Source organism: Antechinus flavipes, chromosome 2 (assembly GCF_016432865.1).
Source record: "Antechinus flavipes isolate AdamAnt ecotype Samford, QLD, Australia chromosome 2, AdamAnt_v2, whole genome shotgun sequence".
NCBI classification, from domain to species: Eukaryota; Metazoa; Chordata; class Mammalia; order Dasyuromorphia; family Dasyuridae; genus Antechinus; species Antechinus flavipes.
Window position 1 is genome coordinate 618,474,428 of NC_067399.1, and position 27,256 is coordinate 618,501,683.

General features: G+C 37.1%; 1 protein-coding gene across 1 annotated transcript in view; it reads left to right on the forward strand.

The window, feature by feature from the left end:
• VSTM4 (V-set and transmembrane domain containing 4) overlaps positions 1-27,256 on the forward strand; it is a 150,051-nt gene that overhangs the window by 115,350 nt on the left and 7,445 nt on the right. Inside the window, exons 6-7 of the mRNA XM_051981892.1 lie at positions 694-800; positions 2,786-2,847. Of these exons, the coding sequence (XP_051837852.1) occupies positions 694-800; positions 2,786-2,847 (169 nt within the window). The remainder of the gene's footprint in view (positions 1-693; positions 801-2,785; positions 2,848-27,256) is intronic.

The following is a 27,256-nucleotide window of genomic DNA, read 5'->3' on the forward strand; positions in this document are numbered from 1 at the left end:
CTTGGAAAAGAAACGTGCAAACAGCTTGCTTCCTGTTTCTTTGTCTCTTTCTTCCTCTTCTCTCTTCTTCTGCTCTCTCTTCTGTCTCCCTAGCTCTATTTCTTTGTCTTTCTCTCTCCTTTCTTTTCCTTCTTTCTCACTTTTTATCTTACTCCTTTTTTTTCTGTCTTCCTGTCTTTCTCTATTGCTTTTTGTCTTACTCTCCTTCCTATTTTTCTCTGATTTTCTCTTGTTTATTTCCCTCTTTTCTCCCCTTCCTCGCTCTACTCTCTTCTTTTCTCTTCCTTCTTCTCTCTTTTTCTCCTTGCCTGTTTCCTTATCTTTTTCTCTTCCTCATTTTTCTTCCTTCTTTTTCACCTCTCTCTCTCTCTCTTTCTCTCTCTCTCTCTCTCTCTCTCTCTCTCTCTCTCTCTCTCTCTCTCTCACACATCTCTCTTCCACCTTCCTGTCTCTAATTTCTTTATCTTTTTATTTCTCTCCTCCTTTCTCTCTCCTCTGTCTTTCCCTTCCCTCTCTTTCCTCCCCCCCTTTTTTCTCCTTCCTTTCTCTCTATCTCCTCCACATCTCCCCATCTGTCTCTATTTCTTTGACTCTTTCTCATTCTTCTTGCCTCCCAGTCATTTTGCCTCTTTCTATGCTTCTCCTTCCTGCCTGACTGTTCAGACCCTTCACAAGGAGCCTTTGTTTTTACAGCTCAGGTGAGACAGTCACCAGTGTAACAAGCTTGTCACCTCTCCAACCAAAAAAGATGAAGAAGAGGAAAGAGAAGCCTGATGTCCCTCCTGCAGTTCCTGCCAAAGGTACTGAGAGGGACATGAATCTTTACAAACTCAAAGCATAAAAAGTCCTGAAATTTTGTCTGGAATTTTTCCTGTGAGCACATAGTAAACACTGACTAATAGATGTTTTATGAATTGGATTGAAAGGAGGGATTCAGAATCTATAGACTGATGGCATATAGTGAATATGCCAGTATATCAGTAAGAATAATAATAAGAGCTGAAATGTACATATGTCCTTAAAGTTGCAAAGGGATAGATAATCACACATATTTGTGGACACACACACACACACATATATATCCAGGAAAATTTTATGAGGTTGGGTACTAGAGGCATTAAGAAACTAATTTTATAAATCGGAAGACTTATTTTTGAGGTTCGTGGTTGCATAATACTTGTAAATATACTCTTAATTACATAATTCTTTATAAAGGATCTGCAATTTTATGCTCTGCATATCATAATGTGTCTCTAATTTACAGTCCTGGAGAGTTATCCAAAAAGTGTAAATGACTTTCCCGTGGTGACATAGCTGCTATGTTTCAGAAGGGTTGGAATCCAGGTGTTCTAGAACTTTGTCCACCATACTACATTACACTACGTTTTCTATAATAATTAGTTGTTGTCCATTCATTTAAGTTGTGTCCAACTCTCTGTGATCCCATGTGGGATTTTCTTATCAAAGATATGGAGTGATTGCCATTTCTTGCTCCAAAGAGGAAAGGCCTAAATAACGCAGCTCATGACATGACGTCTTCTTCCCAGTACTCAGCTCTACTGTAACGCCTAAATATTGGAGAGGTCCTAGAGCATGCTTTTGCCTTTTCCTGACTGACGTTGAAGGAAACTTCTTTATAATTTGGAATTCTTAGATAACCCCAACATTCTACTTTACTTTATTAAAGTATACCTTTCACGTGCTAAATATATTAGAGGAATTACACTTGGTTACTATGGAGAGATTCTAGGGGGTCAGGAAGTACTCAACACCTGGGTTTGGGCTTTAGTTTTGGATCTAATTCATTTGTGATAATGGGCAACTTGACTTAATCTCTATGCATCCTACTTTTCTTATCTTTTTAAAATGGCCCAATACCCAGAGGGCTGATCTTAGAGTTAGAAAGACCTGGATTCAAATCCTATTTCAGACTGTTTCTGGCACTATGGCTCTAGACAAGTCATTTAACTTCTCTGTGTTTCAGTGTCCTCATATTTAAAATGAGGAGGTTAACTAGATGACTCTTACGTGCCTTTTCATCTAGAACTCTGTGATTCTGTGATTCTCTGGCATTTTCATGGCCCAGACAACTCTTCAGGATAGACACACTGCTGATATGATATCCCATTCAGGAATGGGAGTTTCCATGCTGGAAGCTCCCTATATTGAAAAAAAAATCACGAGTTTGACCAAAAAAAGAAAATGGGATAATATCTTTTACATTCTCCAGAAGGTTGCTGTGAAAATCAATTGTGATAATGTATGGGAAAATATTTTTAAAAGTTTAAAGTTCTATGTTTTATTGAAGTTATTAGTTATTAGGTATAGTTATTAGTATTACTTTCTCCAGCATGCTCTGGGGAAAGATCAATATTATAATTTAATGAAAGTAAAGAAATAGACAAATGTAAAAGAAATAGATAGGCAATTCCAGAGGTAATACTTTGGTTCACAGTAGTTCTAGTTGTTGATAGGCTAGGAGATGTTCACTTTCCAGTTATCACCTTTGTGAGAAAGAAGGTTTATAGAAGGAGCTACAAAGGAACTGCTAGAAGGATTCTGATGTAAACACTCATTTACTTCCTTGATATCCCCAAAGGACATGTTTAAGAATATAAAACTATCTGAAATGGTGGACTGGGGCATGAGATGGTTTGATGAAGAATTTTGTTTATTCCTATGAATATCTGACCAAGTAAAGAAAAGAAGAACATGATCTTGAATAATCACTGTCGTGTTTCCTCCAACTCCTATGTAAGGCTGACAAATTTTCTTGTTTCCTTAGCTCCAATAGCTAATGCTTTCCACAAACCAAAGTTGCTGAAACCACAAAGAAAAGTTATCCTGGTGAGTACCTTTGATTCTTACTTTTATTTTTCACCTCCACTTTTCAGTGTTTTTTTTTTTTTTTTAAAGAAGTGAATGATGTTTTTAGCTTAAAAATATTAAGAAAACAGCAGTCAGTTAGTTTCATCATTACCCTTCCAGGAAAGTGGTTCTCTTTAGCTTCTGATATATGATCCTTCTCCCATTTCCTTAGACCTATGGATTGCATCAACTGTCCCACATCCACATGGGATTCTTTTTGACATTGGGTTTGAACTGTGACCCTGAATCTAGCCCTCTATCCACAGATAGCACTGCCTCTGCCTCTTTTTCTGTTTGTGTCTTCTCCATCTAAGGTTGAAACAAGCTTTGACTTCTTTGAAAGTATGAAATGTTAAATCCCTACTATTTAAGATCAATACCAAAAGACATCTTTAGAATTAATGGTCCTAGTTCCAGGTATGTTTGCTTAAATCTTTAAGAGATTTACTTGTCTTTAATAAACTCAATGTATGAAAATATTTATACAGAGAGTAAATCAGAAGATTTATTGATCTAATGTTCTGAAAAAGAAATTCTTAGCTGAGCGGGATGGTACATGCCTATAATCCCAGATATCAATGTGGCTGAGATTAGAGGATCTCTTGAGCTCAGGAATTCTGTGATGCAGTTGATAAGGACGATCAAATGTCCACACTAAGTGTGGTATTAATAGAGTAAGCTTCTAGGAGTATAGGCAGTCCAGTTGCCTAAGGAGGGATAAACCAGCTAAGCTGAAAACAGAGCAAGACGAAGTTTCCATGCTGATGAGTAATGGGATTGGGTCCCTGAGTATCCCTTATGTTTTCTAGATTCAATGAGATAGGGATACACCCCGTCTTAAAATTTAAAGAAAATTCTTTATTTAACAAAATGATTTATATGAGGATTTCTTTCACCACTATTTGCCTCAATGCATTTAAATTATCATTTTATTTAGAAATATTTGGTTTACATGCAACTTCTGAAACTTGTCAGTTATGTAAAGCAAAGAATATTTATGAGGTATCATCATATTGGAAAGAATTGGCTGAGCCCTGGACCAAACTATGTGTGGATCTCTACTCCCTATAAGGATTCCAGGGTAAAACCTGCAGTACACAACATTGTTATATGTAGTGTCTGCAGGTTTTAGTGAACGTTAAGATTTATTGTCCCAAGAGGCAAGTATTGACCTTAGTTTCACCTTAATCAATATTTATCTCTTGGATCAATAAGTCTTGATGTCTGCTGAAATAACAGTCAATATCTACTTGTTGGCTCTAACAGATTTTGGCAAGAACATTTAGAAAAAATTACTCTAAGGCTTTTCCTTTTTGGGGGTCTCAACAGATGGGGACAGAAACATGATGTAATGATTGCTATATGATTACAGCTATTATAACATCTTTATAAGCTTGTTTCTTAGCTTTATACCCATGGTCCAAGGACCTTTAAAGCTTTGGGCTAGCAGATTAGATCTGCCTTGGGGGGCTGACCCAAAAAGGAAAGACTTAGGCTCATTGAACCCATTTGCAGTCTATATCAGCCTAATCCCTAAATATGGCTTGGGTTTGACCGCAGATGTGGGTTAGCTCCCAAATAGACATTCAAGGATACAATGCATTTGAGTAGGGTAGTCCATCGCTGTAGGGAGTGCATATGCACAAAACCTTCATACAAAAATTTTTGCATACAAAAATACAGAAACACCTAAAGCATTAAAATACCTTATAAAGTCTCCTTGGAAGGGAACTAAACTTTCCAAGGCAGCAACCCTTTATCATTCTAGTGAATTTCTCTTTACTATGTGCTCCCTACCCCAGTACCCACTGAGACTCCTAGTACCACAGCATGATTTAAAGTCATTAAACATTTATTAATCATCTACTATGAATCAGGTATTGGGATAAGTTCTGAATATAGGAAGAAATGAGAAAGACAGTGTTTGTTCTCGTGGAACTAACAACCTAATGAAGAAGACAACATTTAAATAACCCTGTACAAACAAATTATAAAGGGTAATTAGAAAATAATGAACAGAGATAAGGACCTAAAATTAAGAGGGATTGATTGGGAAAGGCTTCCTGTAGAGTCTTTAGCTGATTTTTGCTGAGAGATTCTGGGGGAATTTAGCTGAGATCTGAAGGAATCCAGGGACAAAGTCCTTGAGAAGAAGAGCATGGAGAATAGCCAGTGAAAATGCTAGGACTAGTTTAAGGAATGGTAAGAATGCCAATGGTACTGGTTCCTAGAGTATGTATGTGATGTGTATGGGTGTAACGGGACTGGAAGTGGGTGTGTGTGTAGGAGTCAGATTATGCTGGACTTTAAACATCAAAGAGTAGTTTCTTTTTTTTATTCTGGAGGTGATATGAATCTTGAAGTTTATTGAGTGGGGGAATGACATGGTCAAAGGGGCACTTTTGGAAAATCACTTTGACAGCTGAGTGGAAGATGGACAGGAATGGGGAGAGACTTGGAGCAGGAAGAGCACCCAGAAGATAAGCATATTTTAAAGGTAAAATCAATTTGGGAGTTACTGTATAATTCTCTTCCTATCAGACCTGTACTGTGTAAATCACTCATGACAAAATTAGGAATAAAGTTCATTTATTCATTTTTTTCAGTTGTGTCTGACTCTTTATGATCTTGTTTGGGGATTTCTTGGCAGAGACACTGGAGTGGTTTGTCATTTCCTTCTCCAGCTCATTTTACAGATGAGGAAACTGAGGCAAATACAGTTAAGTGACTTGCCCAGGATGACATAAAATAAATGTTTGGAGTCAGATTTGAACACAGAAAGATGAGAGTCTGCTTAACTCCAGGCCTGGTTATCTACTCACTGTGCCACCTTGCTGCCCTAGGGATAATGTAGCAACGTTCAAATTCCTTGCTTCTCTAAGTCATAGGTCGCTTTCAGTGTCTTTCTAGCTTCAAAGATTACATATGGATGATTATCTTTTAAGAAGATACTGCTTAATGTAGTTACATATCTTATTATTTATCTATCATCCATCTGTATCAATCAATCTTTGTATCATTGATCTGTTATCTGTCATCTATCTTTCCCTATATTTTATCATCTATCATTTATCTTTATCAATCTGTCATTCATCAATTTATCATCTATCTATATTTATCGACCCCCTCTTTTTCTTTTGTCTCTCTTTCTCTGTCTCTCTCTGTCTCTCTCCCTCTCTCTTTCTCTCTCTGTCTCTGTCTATATTCCAGAATATGGATTGGATTTGAGTCTAGTGGAGATCTTGATAAATGATCTCACCATAAGAATCCACATTAGGGTTGGGAATAAGAGTTCATGCTGTACAAGAATCCATAGAAAATGGACAGGAACATCCACAAAAGGCTAGAAGCAAAGGGTGAGTCTCAGCAGTGGAGGAGAGAAGCACCGGGTCTTCTGTGCGGCACCTTGGAAGGAATAGACTAAGATTTCTTAATAAAACACAGAAAGGCTTTCTGCTGTTGTGCAGCCATGCCCAACTCTTCATGCCCTGTGCATCTCTGTCCATGGGGTTTCCTTGATGAAGATACTAAAATGATTTGCCATTTCCCTTTCTAGTGGCAAGGAAATAGCTAGGAAAATTCTGAAGCTAGACTTGAACTCAGATCTTGCTGACTCTAAGCCTAGTGCTCTGCCCACTATACCCCTAGCCACCCCTCTAGAGAAGGAATCAGCATCAAAAAAAGCAAAAAGATGAGGACAGCTAGATGGCCCTGAAAGTCAGAAGGACCTGAGTTTACTGTGTGACCCTGGGCAAGACATTTAATTCCATTTGCCTCACACATATCATCATCATCATCATCAAAAAAGATCCCAGGACAGACCCTAAACCAAGAAATCAAAAAAGAAAGTATGCTTACATGGTAAGTTAAAGAAAAAGGCTCAGTCTGGGCAATGAGCCACATAAGAATAGCAATAACGATAATAATCCAAATGTTTATAGTGCAAAGCACCATTTTTATCTCATTTGATCCTCAAAACACCTTGGGAAGTAGATATTATTATTATCATCCCCATTTTACAGATTAGGATACTAAGACTGAAAAAATTTAAGGGACTTGCCCAGTCACTAAGTATATGAAACAGGATTTGAACCCAGAATTTCCTAAGTCTAACTCTCTCACTCTGTCCCCCATATCACCCAGTTTGCCTATGTAACTATTATTCTCAGTTAGCCCATAGATCTGAGTCTTTAAACTTGGACAGCTGGGAAGGGTGATATCCAATCATCCTGACAATCCACAGGAGGCTCAGGTCTATTTGTAAACAAGAAGCTGTTGCCTCCCACATGGTAATGATTTGGGTTGTTGTTTGGTTGTTTGGTTTTTAAGAGATCAAGATATAGTTCATCTTCTTCCTCTTTACATACTTTACTGCGTCAGGTAAATTCCTATTTAGATTTCTTGGAAATACAGTAATTAGTTCGTTGGCATAAGGCGAATTATAGAAGACAGAAAGGTGACTTTTTTTGAAAGGTCAGTTGTGGATTCTGTGAGCTGCTGGAGAGGGGAAGAAAAAATAATTATTTCTATTATCTTGAGTATTCTGGGCAAAACTGAGCAAACTAGTCTTTAAAAGACAATGAAACAAGGATATGAAATAATTACAGCTTCCATTTATCTGATATTTTGCACTTGTCTCACTACAATCCTATAAGAAAATGGGAACTGGATTTCATTGTATCTTGTGGAGGGGTGGGAAGTCCCGTAATAAACCAAAAAAGCAGCGTGCATAAACTCACTGCATTTCCATATACTGATGGGAATCCAGGCCTTAGTGTTGTCTCAGCTTACAGGAAAATTTTTTTAAACAAACTATTATTCAGGAAATGCACTTTGGTATCTTAGTATCTCTATCTACAATAAAAGCATGCTTATCTCAGAGAGAGAAGGATTTTACTCATACCCACTGGCTTAAGATGAGGCATGAGTATGAAAGCAAGGGAAGAAAAACCTATAATCATCAGCAAAGTCACAGGATGGTCATTATGACTGAATTTTGTCAACACCTCCTGTGGTTTGGTGTGGATGGAGGCCCTTCACAAAGTAGTTTGTCCAGCCTGTTAGACTCCTAAGCCTTTCCAGAAAGACTATTACAATAAAATACATTAAAATCTGAAGCACAAAAATATGTTTGATTGTTGTCCATCTGATACTGTCTTATTTAGTCCTATTCCTAACTTGCCAACCAAGTGGCAAAACGTCATAGGAAAGAGTAAATAGTCAGTTATGATTTACTGAGTGCATACTATGTGCCAAGTACTGGAAATATAAGCATTGTATAGAAAACAGAGTCAAGTAGAAGACCTGAGTTCAAATTAATGCCTTAAATATTTTTAGTTATCTCATTAAAAAAATTAAAGGGATAGAGTCTATAAATGCTAAAGCATGTTCAAGCTATAAATCAATGATAATGGATTTTAATGGGTTAAGGAGAAAGGAAATGGTTTTGAAGTCAAATTCAGGGGTATACTGGAGCCAGCTCAACCTGGTTCATGAGAGCTGATTGTTAAATTTCTAGTAATAATTGGTTGTTAAATCTTCATTGAATATTCACACTCTGAAAATGAGCAGACACCACAAACCAGGGCTTCATGTACAATCTTGTTGTTAAGAAATGGAGAAATGTTCATAATACAGAATAAATTTAAAATTGTGTCATGTATGTGATTTCCACTCTATCCCAAGAATCAGTTGTTAGTCATATACTGGCATAGTCTGTAAATAATACAACAGAATTGAGAATGATGGCTTTCCTCAGCTATGGGCAATTGTAAGTGAGCTCTGTGTTTTGTGCCTCTCACAGCATCCAGTATAGTCCACTGAGTAGAATGGTAGCTTGATAGCTATTTATCGAGTTGAATTGAGGCAAATTGCTAAGCCCTTGAAAGAGAAGCAAGCTATCCAAAATGATCAATTACTTAGATGGTCCAACACAGGCCTATGCAGAATGTGGCCTTGGTGTCCTGGTGCACCTGCGGCAAGCATTGCCATTAGCCCTTCTCTTGGTTCCATTTTCTGCATATGCCTCTGAGGTCCATCAAAAAACACTATGAAGTTTCATAATGTCCATTTTTTTAAAAAAGCTATCTTGGACGAAGTAAAAAAACTAGTTAGGAATGATAAAAGGTTGGAACTCAGGCATTGTTGAGTCAACAATAAAATGCTATTAAAATACCTAACACAATTCATTCATAATTCATCATTCTCTTATAATCCAAGCTCATAACTCAGAAGTTGTTTCTTACTATTCTTCCTCAAGATCTTCCCTCCCCCACCACACAACATATATCTAGCTAGTTCGTCCTCTCAAGTCTGCTCTCAGACTTTCAGGGCAAACTGCTTTCACCCCCATTCAGAGTAATACCATTTTCTTAGTGTGTGATAAGAAATAACCTTCAACTAGTCATCTTCACTCTAATTTCTCCCATCTCCAGTTCATCTTTTACAACAACAACAACAAAAAAAATTCTACTAATCTGGGAAATAGGTTCCCAATTAAAACATCTTCGCCTGTTTTCCATTGCCCATAAGAGAAAATAAAAATAAAGCCTTTCAGTTTGGTTCTGACTTTTCTTTCCAACTTTATTTCATGTGTTGATATTCATTCCATTTAGGGAGGATGAGAGGAAGGGACTAAGCACTTATATAACACCCATTACATACCATGCACTATGCTACACATTTTACAGATATTATCTCATTTAAATCCTCACAACAGCTCACAACTTAATCTTCACAACAGAGGGAGGTGCTATTATTATCTCTTTTCAGTTGAAGAAACTGAATCAGACAAATCAATGGCTTGCCCAGTATTATTCAGCTAGAAAGTGTCTATAGATGGATTTTCACTCAGGTTTTCCTGACTCCAGACTCAGTTCTCCATATATTATGGCACCATCTTATTTACTCTCTATGTCACTCAAAGTGGCCCTATTAATTGTTACTGATATCACCCCGACAACTCTTGTCTCTGTATATTCACTTATTATGGATTCTTAACTTGGGATTTGTGAACTTAAAACATTTCTTTTCCATAATTCTATTTCAAAATAATTGGTTTTCTTTGTAATCCATTTTTATCTGATGTACTTAAAAACATTTTCAAGAGTTCATAAATTTCACCAGACTTCTATGGGGGTCTACTCAGAAGTATGCTGGTAAATACTTAACAACTGACTCTCTATGAGGTGGATGCATGCATGACACACTTTTAAGTGTAATATGCATTATAAACTTTTTCTCCATTATTTCCTTAAGTCTCAAAAATTAACAAAACAGATCAAACCCTAATTTGTAGTGTTTGCTGATTTCCCAGGAGTAAAAGCTCATATTGAAAATTTAACAACTGGCTCATACTCAGGTGAGCTCCATACTCCTGAGCCCAAGACACATATAAAGAAAAAATGCTTAAGAATCCTTAGATTTAGGTTCTGTTCTGGAACTTACTTCTTTCTTTTCACCCTTTGAAGTTCTGTCTGCCTTTCAGACCTAGCTTAGGGGCCTTCTTCTCTATGAAGTCTTCCTTAATCCCAAAGTTGAAAGTGTTTTCCCCGTTCTTAGATTTTCTGAGATCAATTTGTCTAAATTTCTCCTTTTTCTATTTCATGTTTAACCTTTTGCTATACTTAGCTATTATGCATCCCTTCCTCCCCATTAGATTATAAGTTCTCAGAGAATAGAAACTGTCCCTGAAAAAAACAAAAGCAAAAACACATACACTCAAATTCCTTTGTTTCTCAGTTCCTAGCACAATGCCTTACGTTGAGAAGATACATAATCAATATTTATTTTGAATTGCATTTAATAGAGTTCATCAATCTAGAAAAGTGGAGGTGAATGGCTGTTTCTGCCTGCTACCAAGCTATCTGAATTACTAGTTAAAGTTGAAAATTTTATCAGAACTTTGTTTAGACCAAGTATTCTAATACTTAACATCAACTAGAATTTCCTTTCTTTGTAAAATTGTAATCACAAAAAAGCACTTCCCTGAAAGCATTTCAGCTTTTTTCTTTCTGTACAACTATGAGCTCAACTTAGAATCCAAGTGTACTATTTCCCCCAGATATACATAATGTTGGACAATTTCTAAAGCATGATTATGTGATGCATGATGAAATCTAATTGGTACACATTCCTTCATCCATTTGGTCTTTTCTGTGTGGATGGATGGGCCAGATTTCTTTGAGCGTATACAGATTTCTTCCAAGAAGCTCTGCAATATTCTGAAACTTGTTAAAGTTTGTACAGTATTAAGCATCTATAGGATCAAATCATCCATAGGGAATTACTTGTCAATCTGGATTTTGCTAGATCTTCCCCATTATAGTGGTGAGCACTTTGGCCAAGTATAATCCTCTTTTTGCTGATATTTTTTAATCAAATGTTTGACAAATGAACTTATTTCCATTGCTTTATCTACAATTAAATGATTCAACTTTATGGATCAGTCACTTTGTTGGAGCAGAATAATAAAAAGCATTTTGTTATACTGAATTCATTTTTGTAACAAACAATAATAAATACAATAAGATCTTAGATTTTCTGCATCTTTCAGTTAATCTTGAAATAGTAAAGATGTGACCTACTGTTGTGTATCATTGATGAAAGTGTTTGTTTCTTAGCAATGCCTTCATTGAGAATGCCTTCAGTGCATGTTTATCTAGATCAAATCTTCTTTAACTGTGGGTCATGACTATATAAGGTCTTGTAACTGAATGTGGGGATTACAAAATTATGATTATTGTCAGTAAAAATTGATTTTTATGCATATTTTATATATATATACCTATGTACCCTTGGTTATATAAAATTTTCACAGGCAAAAAAAGGTTGCAAGTGAGAAAAGTTAAAGAAACCTTGATATTTATGACAATCAAAGATTGTAGAGTCAGGAGAACAGGCAAATAGGTTATTGTTCATATTCTCTGTCACTTTTTTGGTATTAGTAAGTTTTCATCTATAATATTTAAATACCACTTCTGAGAATAGGAGTGCTTATTAAAATAGGGATACATTATGTTAACACTGCCTTCTGTTTCCACTTTCTCCAAAGACAAAGGAGCCCAAATTTTCAGTAAGAGTTTAGTTAGACATCAAAAAACTGTTGTTAGAGAAAGAATATAAAACCATGCTAACTGACTTCTAAAGGAGATCATAGATTTCCATTTCTAGAAATCAGTAACATTACTGAAAATAAACTATCTTGTATTGCTCTTGTATGTATAGTCTAAGCCACCTGGTAAGAGGAAGCCCAACTAGGTGAATTTCGGGGCTTCTTTTCAGTCCCAGGAGTCTCTAAATCTTGGATGCTAAGGCAGCTTCATTTTTTCCCAGGATCACCTCACATTTCAGCAAACATCAACAGGAAATTTGAGCTATCATTTGGCCTGTCAGAGTTAAAGACACAGAGAATGAACTCCATTCATCATTCCCCTCAGTGAGTTTGTGTTTAGATGTGGCCTTAGATCTCAGGGAAGTGAGAATAACATGGAGCTGTCTCATCAAGTTTAGAGCTTGTTTGGATTATGGGGGAAAAAAAATCTTTTCTCCTTAATCACTATGTTCTAGCCATAGAGAACATACCACCAGGGCCAAAAAAAGAGTTTCACTATCATAACTAGGGGGGGAAAGGGGGCTTTAAGGCACATTAGACACCAGTGTTAGTATTCTGAGATGATTTTAATAATAACCTAAATACTGGCAAAATTATTTCCAGAGGACATGCATTTCAGGTTTTTTGAAGGATGTTTATAATAAGCTGGAGAATTTCTCTTGTTGTCGTTAATGTGTTAGAATTGGCTTCAGTTAAATTTTACATGAAAAGGATATATTAACCTGCATAAAATATGTACATAATCTCGATTTAAAATTAAAAAGAAAAAAAAAATCCCACCGCCATTACACACACACACACACACACACACACACACACACACACACAATATCACACAATTTGTCGCCCTGAATAAAAGCCTTGGGGGAAAAAAGCAAAAAAATAAAAAAAATGAAAAACCCCAACAACTTCCTTGTATCGGATTGGTACCATTTCAGCAGAGATAAAAATTCTATGCTCCCCTTGGTACACATGCATTTCCCATTATTGTCACCAGGAGTTATGTATGTCGATGGATTAGGAGTGGGGGGAGGCGGAGAAGGGAAGAATAGATGCTGGAATGTTGGAAGGAATAGTGATTACGGAACGTTCATTGGTTGAAGAAGGAGTCAGAAAATAAAGGGGAGAGAGAAATGGTTTCATCAGCTACATTTGAGTGGCACCAAGTAGTTCTGGATGGAATGTCATTTCTTCTGGGATGATAGACTCTACAAAGGCGAGAGAAGATTCTTAGCATTTCAAGTGACCAAGAAGGTCAGCTTTTCCTTGCTTCGAGATTCAGAAGAAGAGAGGGATTTCACTTCCTCCATCCCTCATAGGAACACTGGAATCTCACTGCATGGAAAGCACCTTGAGTCAGGTGCAGAAAATCTGAAGTCATTGCCAAGCCATTCTTACATATTTCAAGTAAGTTATAAAGGAAAGGCAGTGTAACATTTTGGATACAATACTGGCTTCAGAGCCATGTGCCCCCTCAAGTCTCTTCTCTGACATTTCCTGGCTGTGTAATCTTGGGTCAATTGATTTAATCTCCCAGTATTCGAGGCACATGAACAGCCAGATGTCACCATTGTGTATAGATTTTTCAGGCTGTTTGATCCTGAGTAAATCACTTAACCCTGTTTGCCTCAATTTCCTCAACTGTAAAACAATGAAATGGAGAAGAAAATGGCAAATCATTTTAACATCTTTGCTCCCCCCAAAAAAACCCACATTATGTCTTGGAGCCTCATACAACTGAACACCCAAGGCACTTGTCTAATTGTCCATAAAATGCAGAATGCTGCCAATCTATAAAGTCACCAAAGATTAATATAGTATTTTAGTCTCATGAAAGAGTTTTATCAGTTCAACAATTATTTACTGAGTACATTGTACCTATAGGGCGCTGTGCTCAGGTACTTGGGATACCAAGAAAAAATAGTCCCTTATCGGAAGCAGTTTGCATTGTAATGGAGTTAGACAAATAAGGTTGTACAAAGTAATAGGAAGTCACTTTAAAAGCATGAACAGATTGGATTCCTATGGAGGAGAGTTCACAAAGGAAGGTCAAGAAAGACTCTATTCCAGATATGGGAGAGCTCCCATGCAAGAACCCAGAGGTGATACAAGGGATATTAGAGATGAGCCAGAAGGCAAATTAATTAAAGCAGAATGCAGAAAAAGCTGGCAAAACAATAGAGAGCCACATTGAGAAGAATTTTAAACACCCAGACTGAAGGATTGTATTTTATCATTAACATCTACCTCACCAAAAGTGTTGTGAGGATATTTGTATTTTATAAACCTTAAAGTTCTATGTAAATACAAGATGATATTATTATTAACATTGTAGAAAGTATTCAAAGGTTTTTGAGCAGGGAATTGGCATTATCTGATCTATTTGGGGAATTTCAGTCTGGCCATTGTTGGAAAAATGACTGGGACAGAACTATCAGGGACAGATTCAAAGTAAGGTCAAGGGTTTGAAGACTGTTGCTTTCAACAGAAATAACAAAATTTGTGTGAGAGTTGGGAGACTTTTGGGAAGGGAAATAAATTAAATAACATTATGGCCATGTTAAGTTTGAAATGCCTTTGGGGCATTCAGATGAAAAATGTACTTTTAAGGATTTGTTATATTTTGTTCACTAATTACTGAGAAAACATAAACTTTAATGGAAACAAATTGGATCTGTATTCTCTAGGAAGAATTCAATAACGCAGATTCAAATTATGAGAAAGAAACTTAACTTGGGAATTCTGTTGAGTAAATGAATAGTAAAATTAATCTTCTCTCCCTAAGTTATCCCCTCCCATTGACATTGACACATTTGTCTACACATATTTGGTGGGAACACTTAGCTTATGATTGAATACTTCTGAGTAACAGCATGCAATTAGATGCTATTGACATTATTAGCTGTTGACAATGGCCGTTAAGAGTGAATGTTCAAAAATAATTTATTTACTTCTATAATATATTTTTCTACTTATGCTGATAGGTTTTTGAAATATCCAAGTGATAATGTTCTTTGATTACACACCACATTTTTCCCCCCAGTTATGTTCTTTCTATGTCTACATGTCTATGTATCCATTCTTTGTAACAGAGAAAAAAATGCTTTGCAAAATTGAGGGGTACAGCAGTTATATCTGGAATTATGTGTACCATTCTGCCACAGCAGTCCCACACCTCAGGTGCCTGGTACCCACCAAACACAAAAGAGAAGTACTCACAGATGTGTTATAGAAGTCAGAGAAGGGATAAGATACTATCCCTAGTCCTAAATAGATACTTTCCTACTTAATTTTCTATGGATGAAAAAGATACCCCACCCCCCATCATTTATCCTTTTAGTCCAGAACTGGTCATTTATTACCTGGTATTATTTGGACAAATCAAATAGCATTGCAATAGAACTGAAACTTCTACTGAGGGAATGAGAGCAATGAGGTAAATTTGTTGTTTGTTTGTTTTCAGTTGTGTCCGATTTTTTGCCACCCCTTTTAGGGTTTTTTTTTTGTTTGTTTTGGGTTTTTTTTTTTTTTTTTTGGCAAAGACACTGAAGTGGTTTGCCATTTCCTTCTTTTTGTTTATTTTATAGATGAGGCAACTGAGGTAAAAAGAGTTAAGGGGCTTGCTTAGAATCACATTTTCCAAGAGGACCATGACATCAGGAAGGTGATGCTATGACATGCAAGTGAATTGGATTTAAGTAAGGGAGGGCTGTGCAAGGTTAGCTGCCTCACTTTTACCTCCAGAGCCATCTGAATCCAGTGGTAAGATATGGATTAGGGCAGCTGGAACTAATAGTATCTGAGGCCAGATTCGAGCTCAGGAAGATGAGAGGAGACACTCTATTCCTTGTGCCACTAGCTGAGAATAAGAGAATTCAAATTAATTTTATCTAAAAGAATGCAGCTAGTAAGTGGTAGAAATGGGGCTTGAATGAACCTTGGTGGTCTTTTTCCTATACCAGTCAGGATGTTTTTCTGCCAAGAGTTCTTTCTCCTGTATATTTGTCATTGATATTTGGTGTAAGGGCTTCTGTTTCAGTTTTCTATTTCCATTGGGTAGAATTGTGCTAACTTATTTTCTCTTATTGAGAGTTTAGCAGCTATGTTCAATGCACTGCTGGGAAATCATTTTTTTTAAAAATCTTTTTGCTATATCTTATTTTTGTAATCTCATGAAACAATATCATTTGTGTTCACATTTGATTTTTTAAAAACCTATTTAATTAAAAAAACTTCACTTTTGAGCATGCAGTATATGAGAGTTATTATTAAAAGACATTTTCCATCTCAAATAGAATGCACTAGAAATAAAATATAATTTGGGGAAAAAAAGCAGACTACGGTGAACACATTTTGGTTCTTAAAAGCAAATACTAGAAACCACAGGGTTTTTTATTCTACTAAATCCAAAATTTGAATCAATATTCCTCTTAATCTTGAGGTCATCACCTACTTGATTTTTTGCAAGTAAATAGAGATAGCAGGCTTTCATTTACTTTGGACTTCTTTGTTGAAATATTTTAGAATGATTGTTCAGTCATTTGATCTGATGATTGAATTCTCTTCAGAGATATAAGTTTGGGTGTCTAGGACCTGTGGTTTGGGAGCAGGTTAATTAATCTCGTTTTATACAGCTCTAGCACCTGTCACCTAGCTAGAAGTGTCCTAGACCTCCTCTGACCTCCATAACACACACATCTGTGAATACCTTAATGTGCACACATGCATGTGGTTTACATCACAGAGCTTTCTGAATATGCCTTATCTCCCTTACAAGATAAAGGCTGCTTGAGAGTAAGGAACTTCATCCCATTTACCCTTCCCTTACCTCTTCCTTTGTGTTCAGGGTTTTGTACCTGAAAAGGAATTAACAAATGACTGTTAAGTTGAATCCAATTGAAATGTATTTGGCCTCAAATAGATGTAGCAAATGTAGGGATTGACAATTTCTATAATTAAGTTATTCTTAGGTTAAGACCATCAAGAGAGATAAGATTAAGACTGAGAGACATATAGGATAGGTGAAGAAATCAGAAGTAAGGAAGCCCTAAATTGAAATACTATCTCCCAAATATGCTGTGTGATCTGGAATAGTCATATGATATTAAGTATCATAATTCTGCAATTTCTGTAGTCTTGTATCCCATTCTTCTCTTTCTTTCAAATGTCATAGATTTTTAAAGGGACATTTTTGTTCCTGAAGCCTCTAAAATGAACAAACCAGAATATATGTGTTTTTTCCCACAAAAATATAAAATTCTTCTATCTGTTAAATAACTCTACATAATCATGTAAAGTGCAAAAATATCTTGATAACAGAGTATCTAACAGTATTTAATTCATATTATTTTTCAGTCTAGCTCTCCATAATGCAGTCAGTGCCTTTGGTAATGAAGGGGTAGAGTGCTTCAAAACCCTGGATGAAATGAAATGATGCTCTACAGAAGCAGGTTCAGATTGGTTGGAGACAGAATGGGGATGCAGAAAAGATAGAATGGATTCCAGCATTCCAGTGATGGGGGCCAGTCTAGAAAACAGAGTAGTTCAACATTTAGATCTGCTATGTTGCCACTGACTTAACAGTGAGGCCAAAAAGAAGTCATTCCAATAACAAGGTCCTTATAATGAAAGGAAATGCAGAAATAATACATCCATCGCAATTCACACATAAACTTGTGTCACATTTTCTCATCTATCGAGTATTTCTGTGGAAGACTGGGCATCCATTTACAAGTAATTGGCCAAAAAGACACATGAGTGAGGAAAATTCATGCACTTTCTATTCAAGCTGTAACTTTAGTATTGTCTTTCTACCTCAAGAACCATCTGTAAAAGTTCCTTCTTAGAATATGGCTTCTGAGTTGAAATGGCCTACCCCTACAAATTTCTTGCTATTCCACTCTGCTTCTTACTCACCTTTTCACTGAGATTTGAATAACTTCTCTGATTCTTTGCCTCCCATCTGCTCTTCCATTTATCTGGACTAAACAACAGGTGATGGCACACACACACACACACACACACATACACATACAGAGTATTATGGTCTCTCTTTCACACGGTTCTGAACTCTGTTTTCATTTCTCTCTTATGTTTCCAGTTTCAGTCTCTGTGTCTTCTCTGATAATTAACCTCAATTTAACTTATAGTTAATAACAAAATTTTCATCTTCTGTCTATGATAAGATGATAATTTATTTTTGTCCCACAATCCTAGAAAAGTTCTGGTGTGTATATTTCCCTAGAAAATAATTTAAAGCTTACCATCTCTTTAAATCTCCATATACAATCTTCTTCATATATCATCTTCTTTAAATCAACATACACAATACATACAGGTAACACATGCGTTCTGTGGTTCTCTATTTGTTCCAGCATCCAATCTTTTGTCACATTCAAAATGAGCAACTTCTATCTCATAACTCTAGGCCAGCGGAACTGCTTCTCTTAGAAACTCTTGGAAGACTTATGCCCCAGGCAAGTGAACTGTCATGGCAGACAACTCAGCAATTGCTTTTCCCCAGAAACAAGCTCATAACTCACAAACCAATGAATGATCCTTCCTTTGTAGTATGATAGAATCATGCATTTTCAAGCTAAAAGAGACTTGAAATACTATTTAGTACAATTCATTTATTTTACAGAAGAGAAAACTTAGTTTTAGAGAGCTTAAGTGATTTGTCCAAGAGCCACACTCATTTGAATCAAAGTCTTCTCTGTCTATACACCCCAGGTAATCCGCTGTACCTTGGTTGCAGTCTGCATATTTTCAGGGAACTTCCAAATCAAAACAGACATATAGCCATTTGAGTATTTGAAGACGATATCAATCAGTTTTTATCTAACTTCTGGTTGTTAATCAGAAGAAATAAATTATTTGTTGCTTGTCAACCATGAACTCAACACTATGGTCATCTCTGGATGAGAAAAGGGTAGATATAATCAAGAAGGAGACAACAGGAGTTTAGAATCTAGTTGGAGAGAGAAATTGAAGACCATGTCCCCTCTCTTTTCACAGAACCCCAGTGGCTTCCTATTACTTGTAAGACCAAATCCTTTTACAGCCTTTCATTATTTAGCCCAGTCATAGTTTTCGAGTCTTTTTATGTTATACGCCCCTCCAGGTATTTTTTGAGGTAATAACTCTGACTCCCTTGCTGTTACTTGCACTGGCTGTTCCCTGTATGATCTCTGTCTTCAGTGATCTCCCTCTTCATCTTTTCTTCCTGGCCTTCCTAGCTTCTTTAAGTCCCCACTAAAACTGAGAGAGCTTGAGAATCTAGGTCTGAAGCAAATTCCCAGAATTAACTTGTTTAACAGGAATATGGAAGAGGATAGAGATTTGAGATAACTTGATCCTATACCCAATACAGCTATTTCAACTTTATTTAGACTTAGATATAACTTTACAGGCAACTTCCCTGTACAAACAAGATTCCCTTGAGAAATACTGAATGCAGGTAAGTATTTCAGTCCATATTAGACTACTTAACACAGACCTTATGGAGAATTAGGTAATCAAGAAACAATTTCTATTTTCCTAAACATAAACATCCCCTTGAATGATGCTTCCAGTAAAAGTGCTTCTGTGGGACATCTGGGAATTAAATCTAGCATATCAGTCACAGATTCACTGAATACAGAAAACGAATTATGGTATTAGATCATAGGACTTATCACAGTGGGACTGTGAGGGGTTTCAAATAGCAGTACTTTGCTTAATGTCATTATATATAATTGAATTTTGGTATCCTATACACATGTTGATGAAATTCAAAAACATCCATTTAGCTGATGACTTGTAAAGCTTTAAATGGCTAAGTTCTCCATCAAAAGTTAATACTTTAGCTCTTTCTCTTGTGTGTAATAACTGCTTAGCAAACATTTATTGAATTGAGTTATTTTCTGTAGTTTTAACAGGTTACATTTCGGCATATTTCATAGGCCCCTTTCTTGCTAAATTATCCAGAGCTATAAAATTTTCTACTGTGTTTAATTTTTACTGTAGATGGGCTTTACTCACCTTCTTGTGGACTCTTATCTTTACTCCAGAGAGCTAGCTAGAGGCATAGTGGGCAGAGTACTGGGAAGAATGAGGCTGAGTTCAAATTTGACCTCAAACACTGAGTGATCTGGGCAAATCTCTTAACTGTTTTTTTGCCTCAGTTTTCTCAACTGTAAAATGGGGGCAATAATATCACCTATCTCCCAGGGTTGTTAGGAAGATCAGATGAAATATTTTTAAAATATTTAGCAAAGTGGCCCATATATAGTAGGTGTTTAATAAATCCTTATTTCCTTGCTTCTCTTACTCTCTTTACTATCCTATCTTTAGTTCTGATTTTACAGTGTCATATAATGAAGACATTAGGAATAACAAACACCCTTCAGTTTTACAGAGGCAAAGGGAATGGAATTATTCTCAAAGGATAACATTGTCACTTATTTGTCACAATTATGGGGGAGAAATTCTCCCTGTGCAGCGGGAGAACTGTTCGGTTCTGCAAATGTGTATTGTATCTAGGATATACTGCAACATAATTAACATATATAGGACTGCTTGCCATCTTGGGGGGGGGGAGGGAGGGAGGGGAAAAAATGAAACATAAGTGATTTCAAGGGATAATGCTGTGTAAAAATTATCCTGGCATGGATTCTGTCAATACAAAGTTATTATTAAATAAAATTTAAAAAAAAATTATGGGGGAGAACAGATGCCAACAGAGAACAGCAGACATGTTTGGTCCCCAATACCCCTACTTCCAATGGCAGGCAGGTAGCTTATACTTTAATTGAAGGGTTGCAAGCCATTTGGTGTTGAAAATTATATAGTTTTTAGTGAGAGTCAAATTGGCACCCTATCACTATTGAATCAATCAGGATTACTGAATGAGAGTCCTCTTTGAATTACCTAATGAGGAATCAGGAATGAACATCAGGGACCTGAGAAACTTAGCTCTACTTTTGTCACTGGGTCAACATGTCTGGGATGTAGGTCTCTGGGTCAGCTCAGCCTTAGCATATCGGCATCCTGGGATCTAGGGCCAAGCCAGGCAAACCATGTTTCATGGGCTCATAGTTTTCTAATGCTTTTTCAAAATAGCTTGCATAATCCATCCAAACAGCCTTTTTAAGATGGAAGAGGAAGTAGAAAAGTACCTCCAAATCTTAAGATTCAGTGAGAGACTGGGAGCGCTCCAGTCTGGGAAAGGGAGGCACCTGTGTATATCAGTATATAGCACTCCACCTACTAAGATGTTCATTAGCTTGCCTTACAAAACATTCAGGCTAATTAAAAAACAGAACAACTATTATTTATGTAGCAATGAACATATAAATGACTCATGCTTGACCTTAGCTATAGAGGCAAAAGAATCCATTTTCTATTTCTAGTGGTTTTCCCTTTATCCCCATAAAAACCTTTATAATCTCCGTAACTCATAATGGGTTCCAGGTGAGATTATAGCATACATCGAGGTTAAGGACTCCTTGCCATGGTTTTTCTCCTGTTCACTAACTTCTGTAGTTCTATCTTCATTGCTCATGGCTGTTTATCTCTTTTGCCATAAATGCAACTGCTCATTCTCTCAAAATATGGGGTCAGTTCTTGGGCAACTAGCTTAGCTAATTAGTGTTCTTTAACCTCCAAAGTTAGGATGGCTATAGACTTGAGCTATTTACCTTCATTATTCTTAGCAATTGTCCTTTCTCTGTAGGGAATGGCACCAAACCTGTTCTTTAAACAAAAGACTTTTACTATCACTACAGCAAATACCTACTACTTCTGTTCAAATGATTCCATTTCCCCCATTCCCAAATGTGGTGCTTTCTATTTACTCTACATTTCCCATTGAGTCTTTGTTGGAGTCTTTACAAACTGCTAACTAATTAGAGTTGATCTAATCTTACAAGAAGATGTTTTTGGCAGAACCTGAAACAAGGTACTAAGTAGAACTAATTAATACAAGGCTTGTGTTCACACCTTTACTCATTGGAGTTCACAAGTATGGGAGTTTCACAAAGTAAACTTTGTAACTTTATGAGTTCACACCTCCCTTGAAGCTCTTTGGGCCAGAGAGCACTATGGGAGAAAAACCATAATCCCTCTCTTGAAGGAGCATAAATAGAGCTTCAATGGGCCAGTCAAGGAAGTTTTTCAGAGTGAAGAAGCTACAAGTCTAGATTTCAGCGGAATTACGTCAGAAGCCCTCTCTCCGAGGCAAGGCAAGAGAATATATTCCACTTGGCTGGCTGGTCACAGAAGAGAGTTCAGCTGCATTAGAGAGGAGCACTCTGGTGCAGACAGAGAGCACTTTGAGAGATTTCACCGGAATGAAGAGTGGTGCTGGCTCTGGAGGCTGAAGAAAGCAGAGGCAGAAGCAAAGGACAAAGCGGCAAGAGCTCTTGGAATCAAGCAGAGAGATAGGCCTCTAAGCTAACCGGGCTGTATTGGAGATAATAAAAGATCTGAACTTTTATCACCTGGCTGCATCTGAGAAGAAAAAGCTCACCACATTTTGGTGCCCGAACAGGGACCTGTTTGAACTACCACATTTTCTTTAAATACATATAATGTAATACAATTGGCTATAAGAAGAGAGTTCAGTGGACAACCAGATTCATCTTCATCTCACACCACTATGGTAGGTGGCTGGGCTCCTGCACGCCCCCACTGAGACCAAGCTGGTCTGAAAGACTCACCAGAAAGCTAGCCGAGCCCCAAGTGAAGGAGACAAGAGATTCATTCCATCTCTGTGCTGGTTGGAGGCTGAAGAAAGCAGAGGCAGAGGCTGAAGGACAAAACCCTTGGATTTGGCGACATTCGGAGGGAGCTCTTGGAACCAAGCAGAGAGATAGACCTCTAAGCTAACCGGGCTATATTGGAGATAATAAAAGATCTGAACTTTTATCACCTGGCTGTGTTTTGAGAAGAAAAAGCTCACCACATTTTGGTCCCAGTGGGGGAGTGCTTGTGGCTAGAATTTTATTAAAGGCCATTAAGCGAGCAGTACAATTATCTGGGACAAGACCTGACAAGATATACACCTTTTATACAAATGCACAAATTAATGTATGCTGTGAAACCATCCCAGAGTGGCAAATTTTATTGGCCATGGCTCCAAATTTTGCACATGGATCTCCATTAAAGATAACCAGACTACTGCATAATTGGCAATGGATTTTTGAGGAGAAGGTTTCTAAGGTTCCTCTTAAAGGACCAACTATTTTTACAGACGCAGCCAAACAAAATATTTGCGCTGTATACTCTCATGATTTAAAAAGAGTAGTCAGAACTCCTTTTCAGTCCACTCAGCAGAACGAATTATATGCAATCATGTTAGCTCTCACTTATTACCCAAGCGACATAAATATAATATCTGATTCAGCCTATTCAGTAGGTGTGGTACAAAGAATTGCCACAGCCCAAATAAAATTTGCAGGTTCTAATATATATCAACTCTTTAAGGAACTTCAGGAGCAAGTGAGAAAACATCCAGGTAAGATTTATATCCTGCATGTCCACTCACATAGTGGACTTCCAGGTCCTATTTTTGATGGAAATTCAAAGGCAGATAGCCTTTTAACTATGTTGGCCAGTACGCCTTTATTTCAGGAGGCCCAGGAATCCCATTCTAAGTACCATCAGGCTGCTCGAGCTTTGCGTTTACAGTTTGGGATTACAAAAGAAGAAGCTAGGAGCATAGTAAAAAGCTGTACAGCTTGCCTTCCTTTCCATGCTCCTGCACTGCCTCCAGGGAAGAACCCTCGTGGCTTGAGACCCAATGAAATCTGGCAAATGGATGTGACCCATTATAAATCTTTTGGTCATCTGTCTTTTATCCATGTTGTGGTAGACACCTTTTCAGGATTCACTTTTGCCATACCAGCAGCAAAAGAGACAGCCCGAGTGGTCACCGAATTCCTCATTCAAGCATTCACAATTATGGGTGTGCCACAAGAAATAAAAACATAATGGACCAGCATATACCTCCAAACATTTTGAACACTTTTGTGTACAGTATAAGATTTTACACACTACTGGCATACCCTTTAATCCTCAAGGTCAGGCAGTCGTAGAAAGAAGAAACAGGGACATTAAGACACTCCTCCAAAAACAAAAGAAAGGGGGACCGACAAAATCCTGATTCCAGGGAAGGCACCCAGAGAGAACTTTTATAATATTTTAAAGAAGAACATTTGAACTCCCCACAAGTCTTGAGATTCAGAAATATTTTTTCTTTCCCTTCACTCCTTTGACTTCATTCCCTACCTTCCTCCACAACTACTGGGCCATGGCATGGAAATTAGCAGCTTTAAGAAAGCAATAGAGAAAATAAAAGACGGAAGGAACACAGAAAGAGGTTGCTCCTGGAACAATCATTTGTGACACACAAATAGGATGAAGAAGGAGAAATAATACCTCATTGTATTCTCTTCCACATCAAAAAGTTTGCAGTCCCTGCAAATGACACCAAATTCATATGGTACATGTGTCCTGTTTACATAATTTATATAGCATAAGAATCACAAATCACACAGAATAGAATTACTTATAGGCAGCCTTAGATATACTCAGATATCTGTGTGCCATACCACCCTGAATGCTTTGCAGTAGCAAAATAAACTAAATACTGTAGTCTACATAAAGGACAAAGCATTGAATTTTAACTGAGCCACTGGTTATACATTCTAGAAACTTCTGTTGTGACAAAGGCACTTAAGAACACTATCACCATATCCTTTCTGAGGGAATAGTTCACCCTTGGGCTTGTAGCCTGCATCTAGGATTTCCTAGGATAAATAAGGACATCTCCTTATTAGGGAGGGATAAGAGTATAATTACAAAACAATTTGCAAACCTTGAAATGTTAATATTATCTTTCTCACCAACATTTTTCCTTTTCCTGATGCTAAAACCTTCTCATATAAAAAACAAATGTTACTTTTTTCAGCCAAATAGACACTGGCAAGGAAGGTGAGTAACCTGGAACTCTAAATCAAAGTATATCAATACCCCAGCCTTATTGATTCTTATTGGACTGATAAATGACCATGAGAGGGCTTTCTCAGTGGGATCTGAGAGAGCTTTTTAGGAAAGTTTATTGAGGTCCATCTATCAATAGAGGGACTGGCCAACTTGGAGTTATTTGGCAGCAGGTTTTGTGGGTAGTGGCTGTTGTAGGAGGGATGGTTTTTACCAGGTGCTTTTCTATTGAATAAAAAATGAGCACTTATCTTGTGGGGGAGGAGGGAAAGAGAAGGAAAGTCTACTTCAGATAATATGTGATTCTCTCCTGGGTACATAGATCCCTGATAGTGCAACTCTGTAGAATTGGAATCCCATTTTCAAATATGAGGGTGATGTTACATCAACATTCCTATGTCCTATTCATTGATCGGTTGCTGTCATAATGGTATTACCCAACTGAACTCTCAACATTTTAGAACTTGCATGGGCCAGCAATTGTATTTTGTTTTTATTCTTGAAGCTTAATTCAACTTGCGTACTTTATAGAGTTCGTTAAGAAAACATTTTTCCCTCTCCCTTTCTCCTCTTTCCCCCCTCCCTTCTTTCATTACTCCTTCTGTTCCCCGTCTCTCCCTCTCTCACATCTCCTTCACTCCCACCCCTTCTCTCCTTTCTCTCTTTGTCTCTCTCTCTCTTACACACGTGCACACACACACACACACACACACACACACACACACAAACACACTCTGTTTCTTGCTATATGTCTCTATCTCTTTTTCTCTCTCTTTGTCCCTGTCTTTCTGCTTCTCTTGTTATCACTTTTTGTATCTCTCTGATCCTCTCTCTTTGCTTGGTATGTCTTTGTCTCTGTCTCTGTCACACACACACACACACACACACACACACACACACACACACACAATCTCTTACTCTCTGCCTTTCTTTGTCTGTCTCTATCTCTTTGTCTCTACTTCTGTCTGTCTCTCCCTCCTCTGATCTGTCTCTGCCTTATTTTGTTTCTGTCTGTCTTTCTGTCTCTGTGTTTCGTATGTGTCTGCATGAGAAGATTTAACATCTTTTAATACTTTATCTTTAGACTCGGAGTTAGGAGATATATATTTTAGTGGAATTACATATATACATTTTAACAGGAGCACAATTGTTTTACATTCTATAACTTGCTATGGGACCGTTTGGTGCCCTTTCAAATAGCCACTATCCAGGTGCCTTTTTAGTCGATTTTAGGATTGTCTCTCAATTTGGATTGTCTCAAATTGGATTGAATTCAGCAGTTAGGAGAATTCTGTTCCTGAATCCACCATGGATACCTGATTGTTCTATAGATAAGTCATTCTCTTTCCACGGTCCCTGTAAACTGAAGACATGTCTATAGCTTCCTGACAAGGATGCATTAACAATTAGAAGAGAATATGGTGCCATGGGAAGAGTACTAGATTTGCACTCAGAAGACATAGGTTTGAATCTTAGCCCTGGCCTGTAATACTTGTGTAGCATTGGACAGGTCATTAACATCTCTGGATCTTGGTTTCATAGGATCACAAATTGAGAGCTAGAAAGGATTTTAGAGACAATCAAGTCTATCACTTTCAACTTACAAGAAAGAAAAGCAAGACCCAGGGACAATTAAGAAGTGTAATCCAGATCACATAGCACATAAGCATCTGAAGCAAGATTTAAATTCAACTTTTCCTGACTAAGCTCTCTGACCAAGAGCTATTCACTGCTCTATCTAGCTTTCCTCATTTGTCAAGTGAAAGAGTTGGACTAGATGATCTCTGACATCCCTTTCAAGTTAATCTATAAACTTATGAAGACAAAATGTGATTTGTTATAAAAATTAGATCATATGTAAGGCTAAACAGGTTTCCTAAGAGATCACTGTAAATACTGCAACTTTGTAGGAGGAATAGGAAATGAAATTGATTAAAAACATCTGACTTTCTTTTCACCGAAGGCTAAGATAAAGGAAAACACAATAATGAATTTATGATGGAAATAGGGATATGTCAGTACAAGTGACCTATGATGATAGGATACCTCTTTTAAGAAACTCTCATGTAAATATGTCATTTGCAGGGTTTTCAATAGGAGAACACATCCTTGCTATTTTAAAATTGCCCTGTGAAGTGATATAATGAAAACCACATTGCATTTTGTTATAAGATTAAAGCTTAGGAGTCATCACTTGTCTTTCCTGTATGTCATTTTGATCTTTTGTCCATCCATGGTCTCTAAGGTATCAGAGGCTCAGTGAATGGTCATTTTGAGTTGGGTAATTCTGTA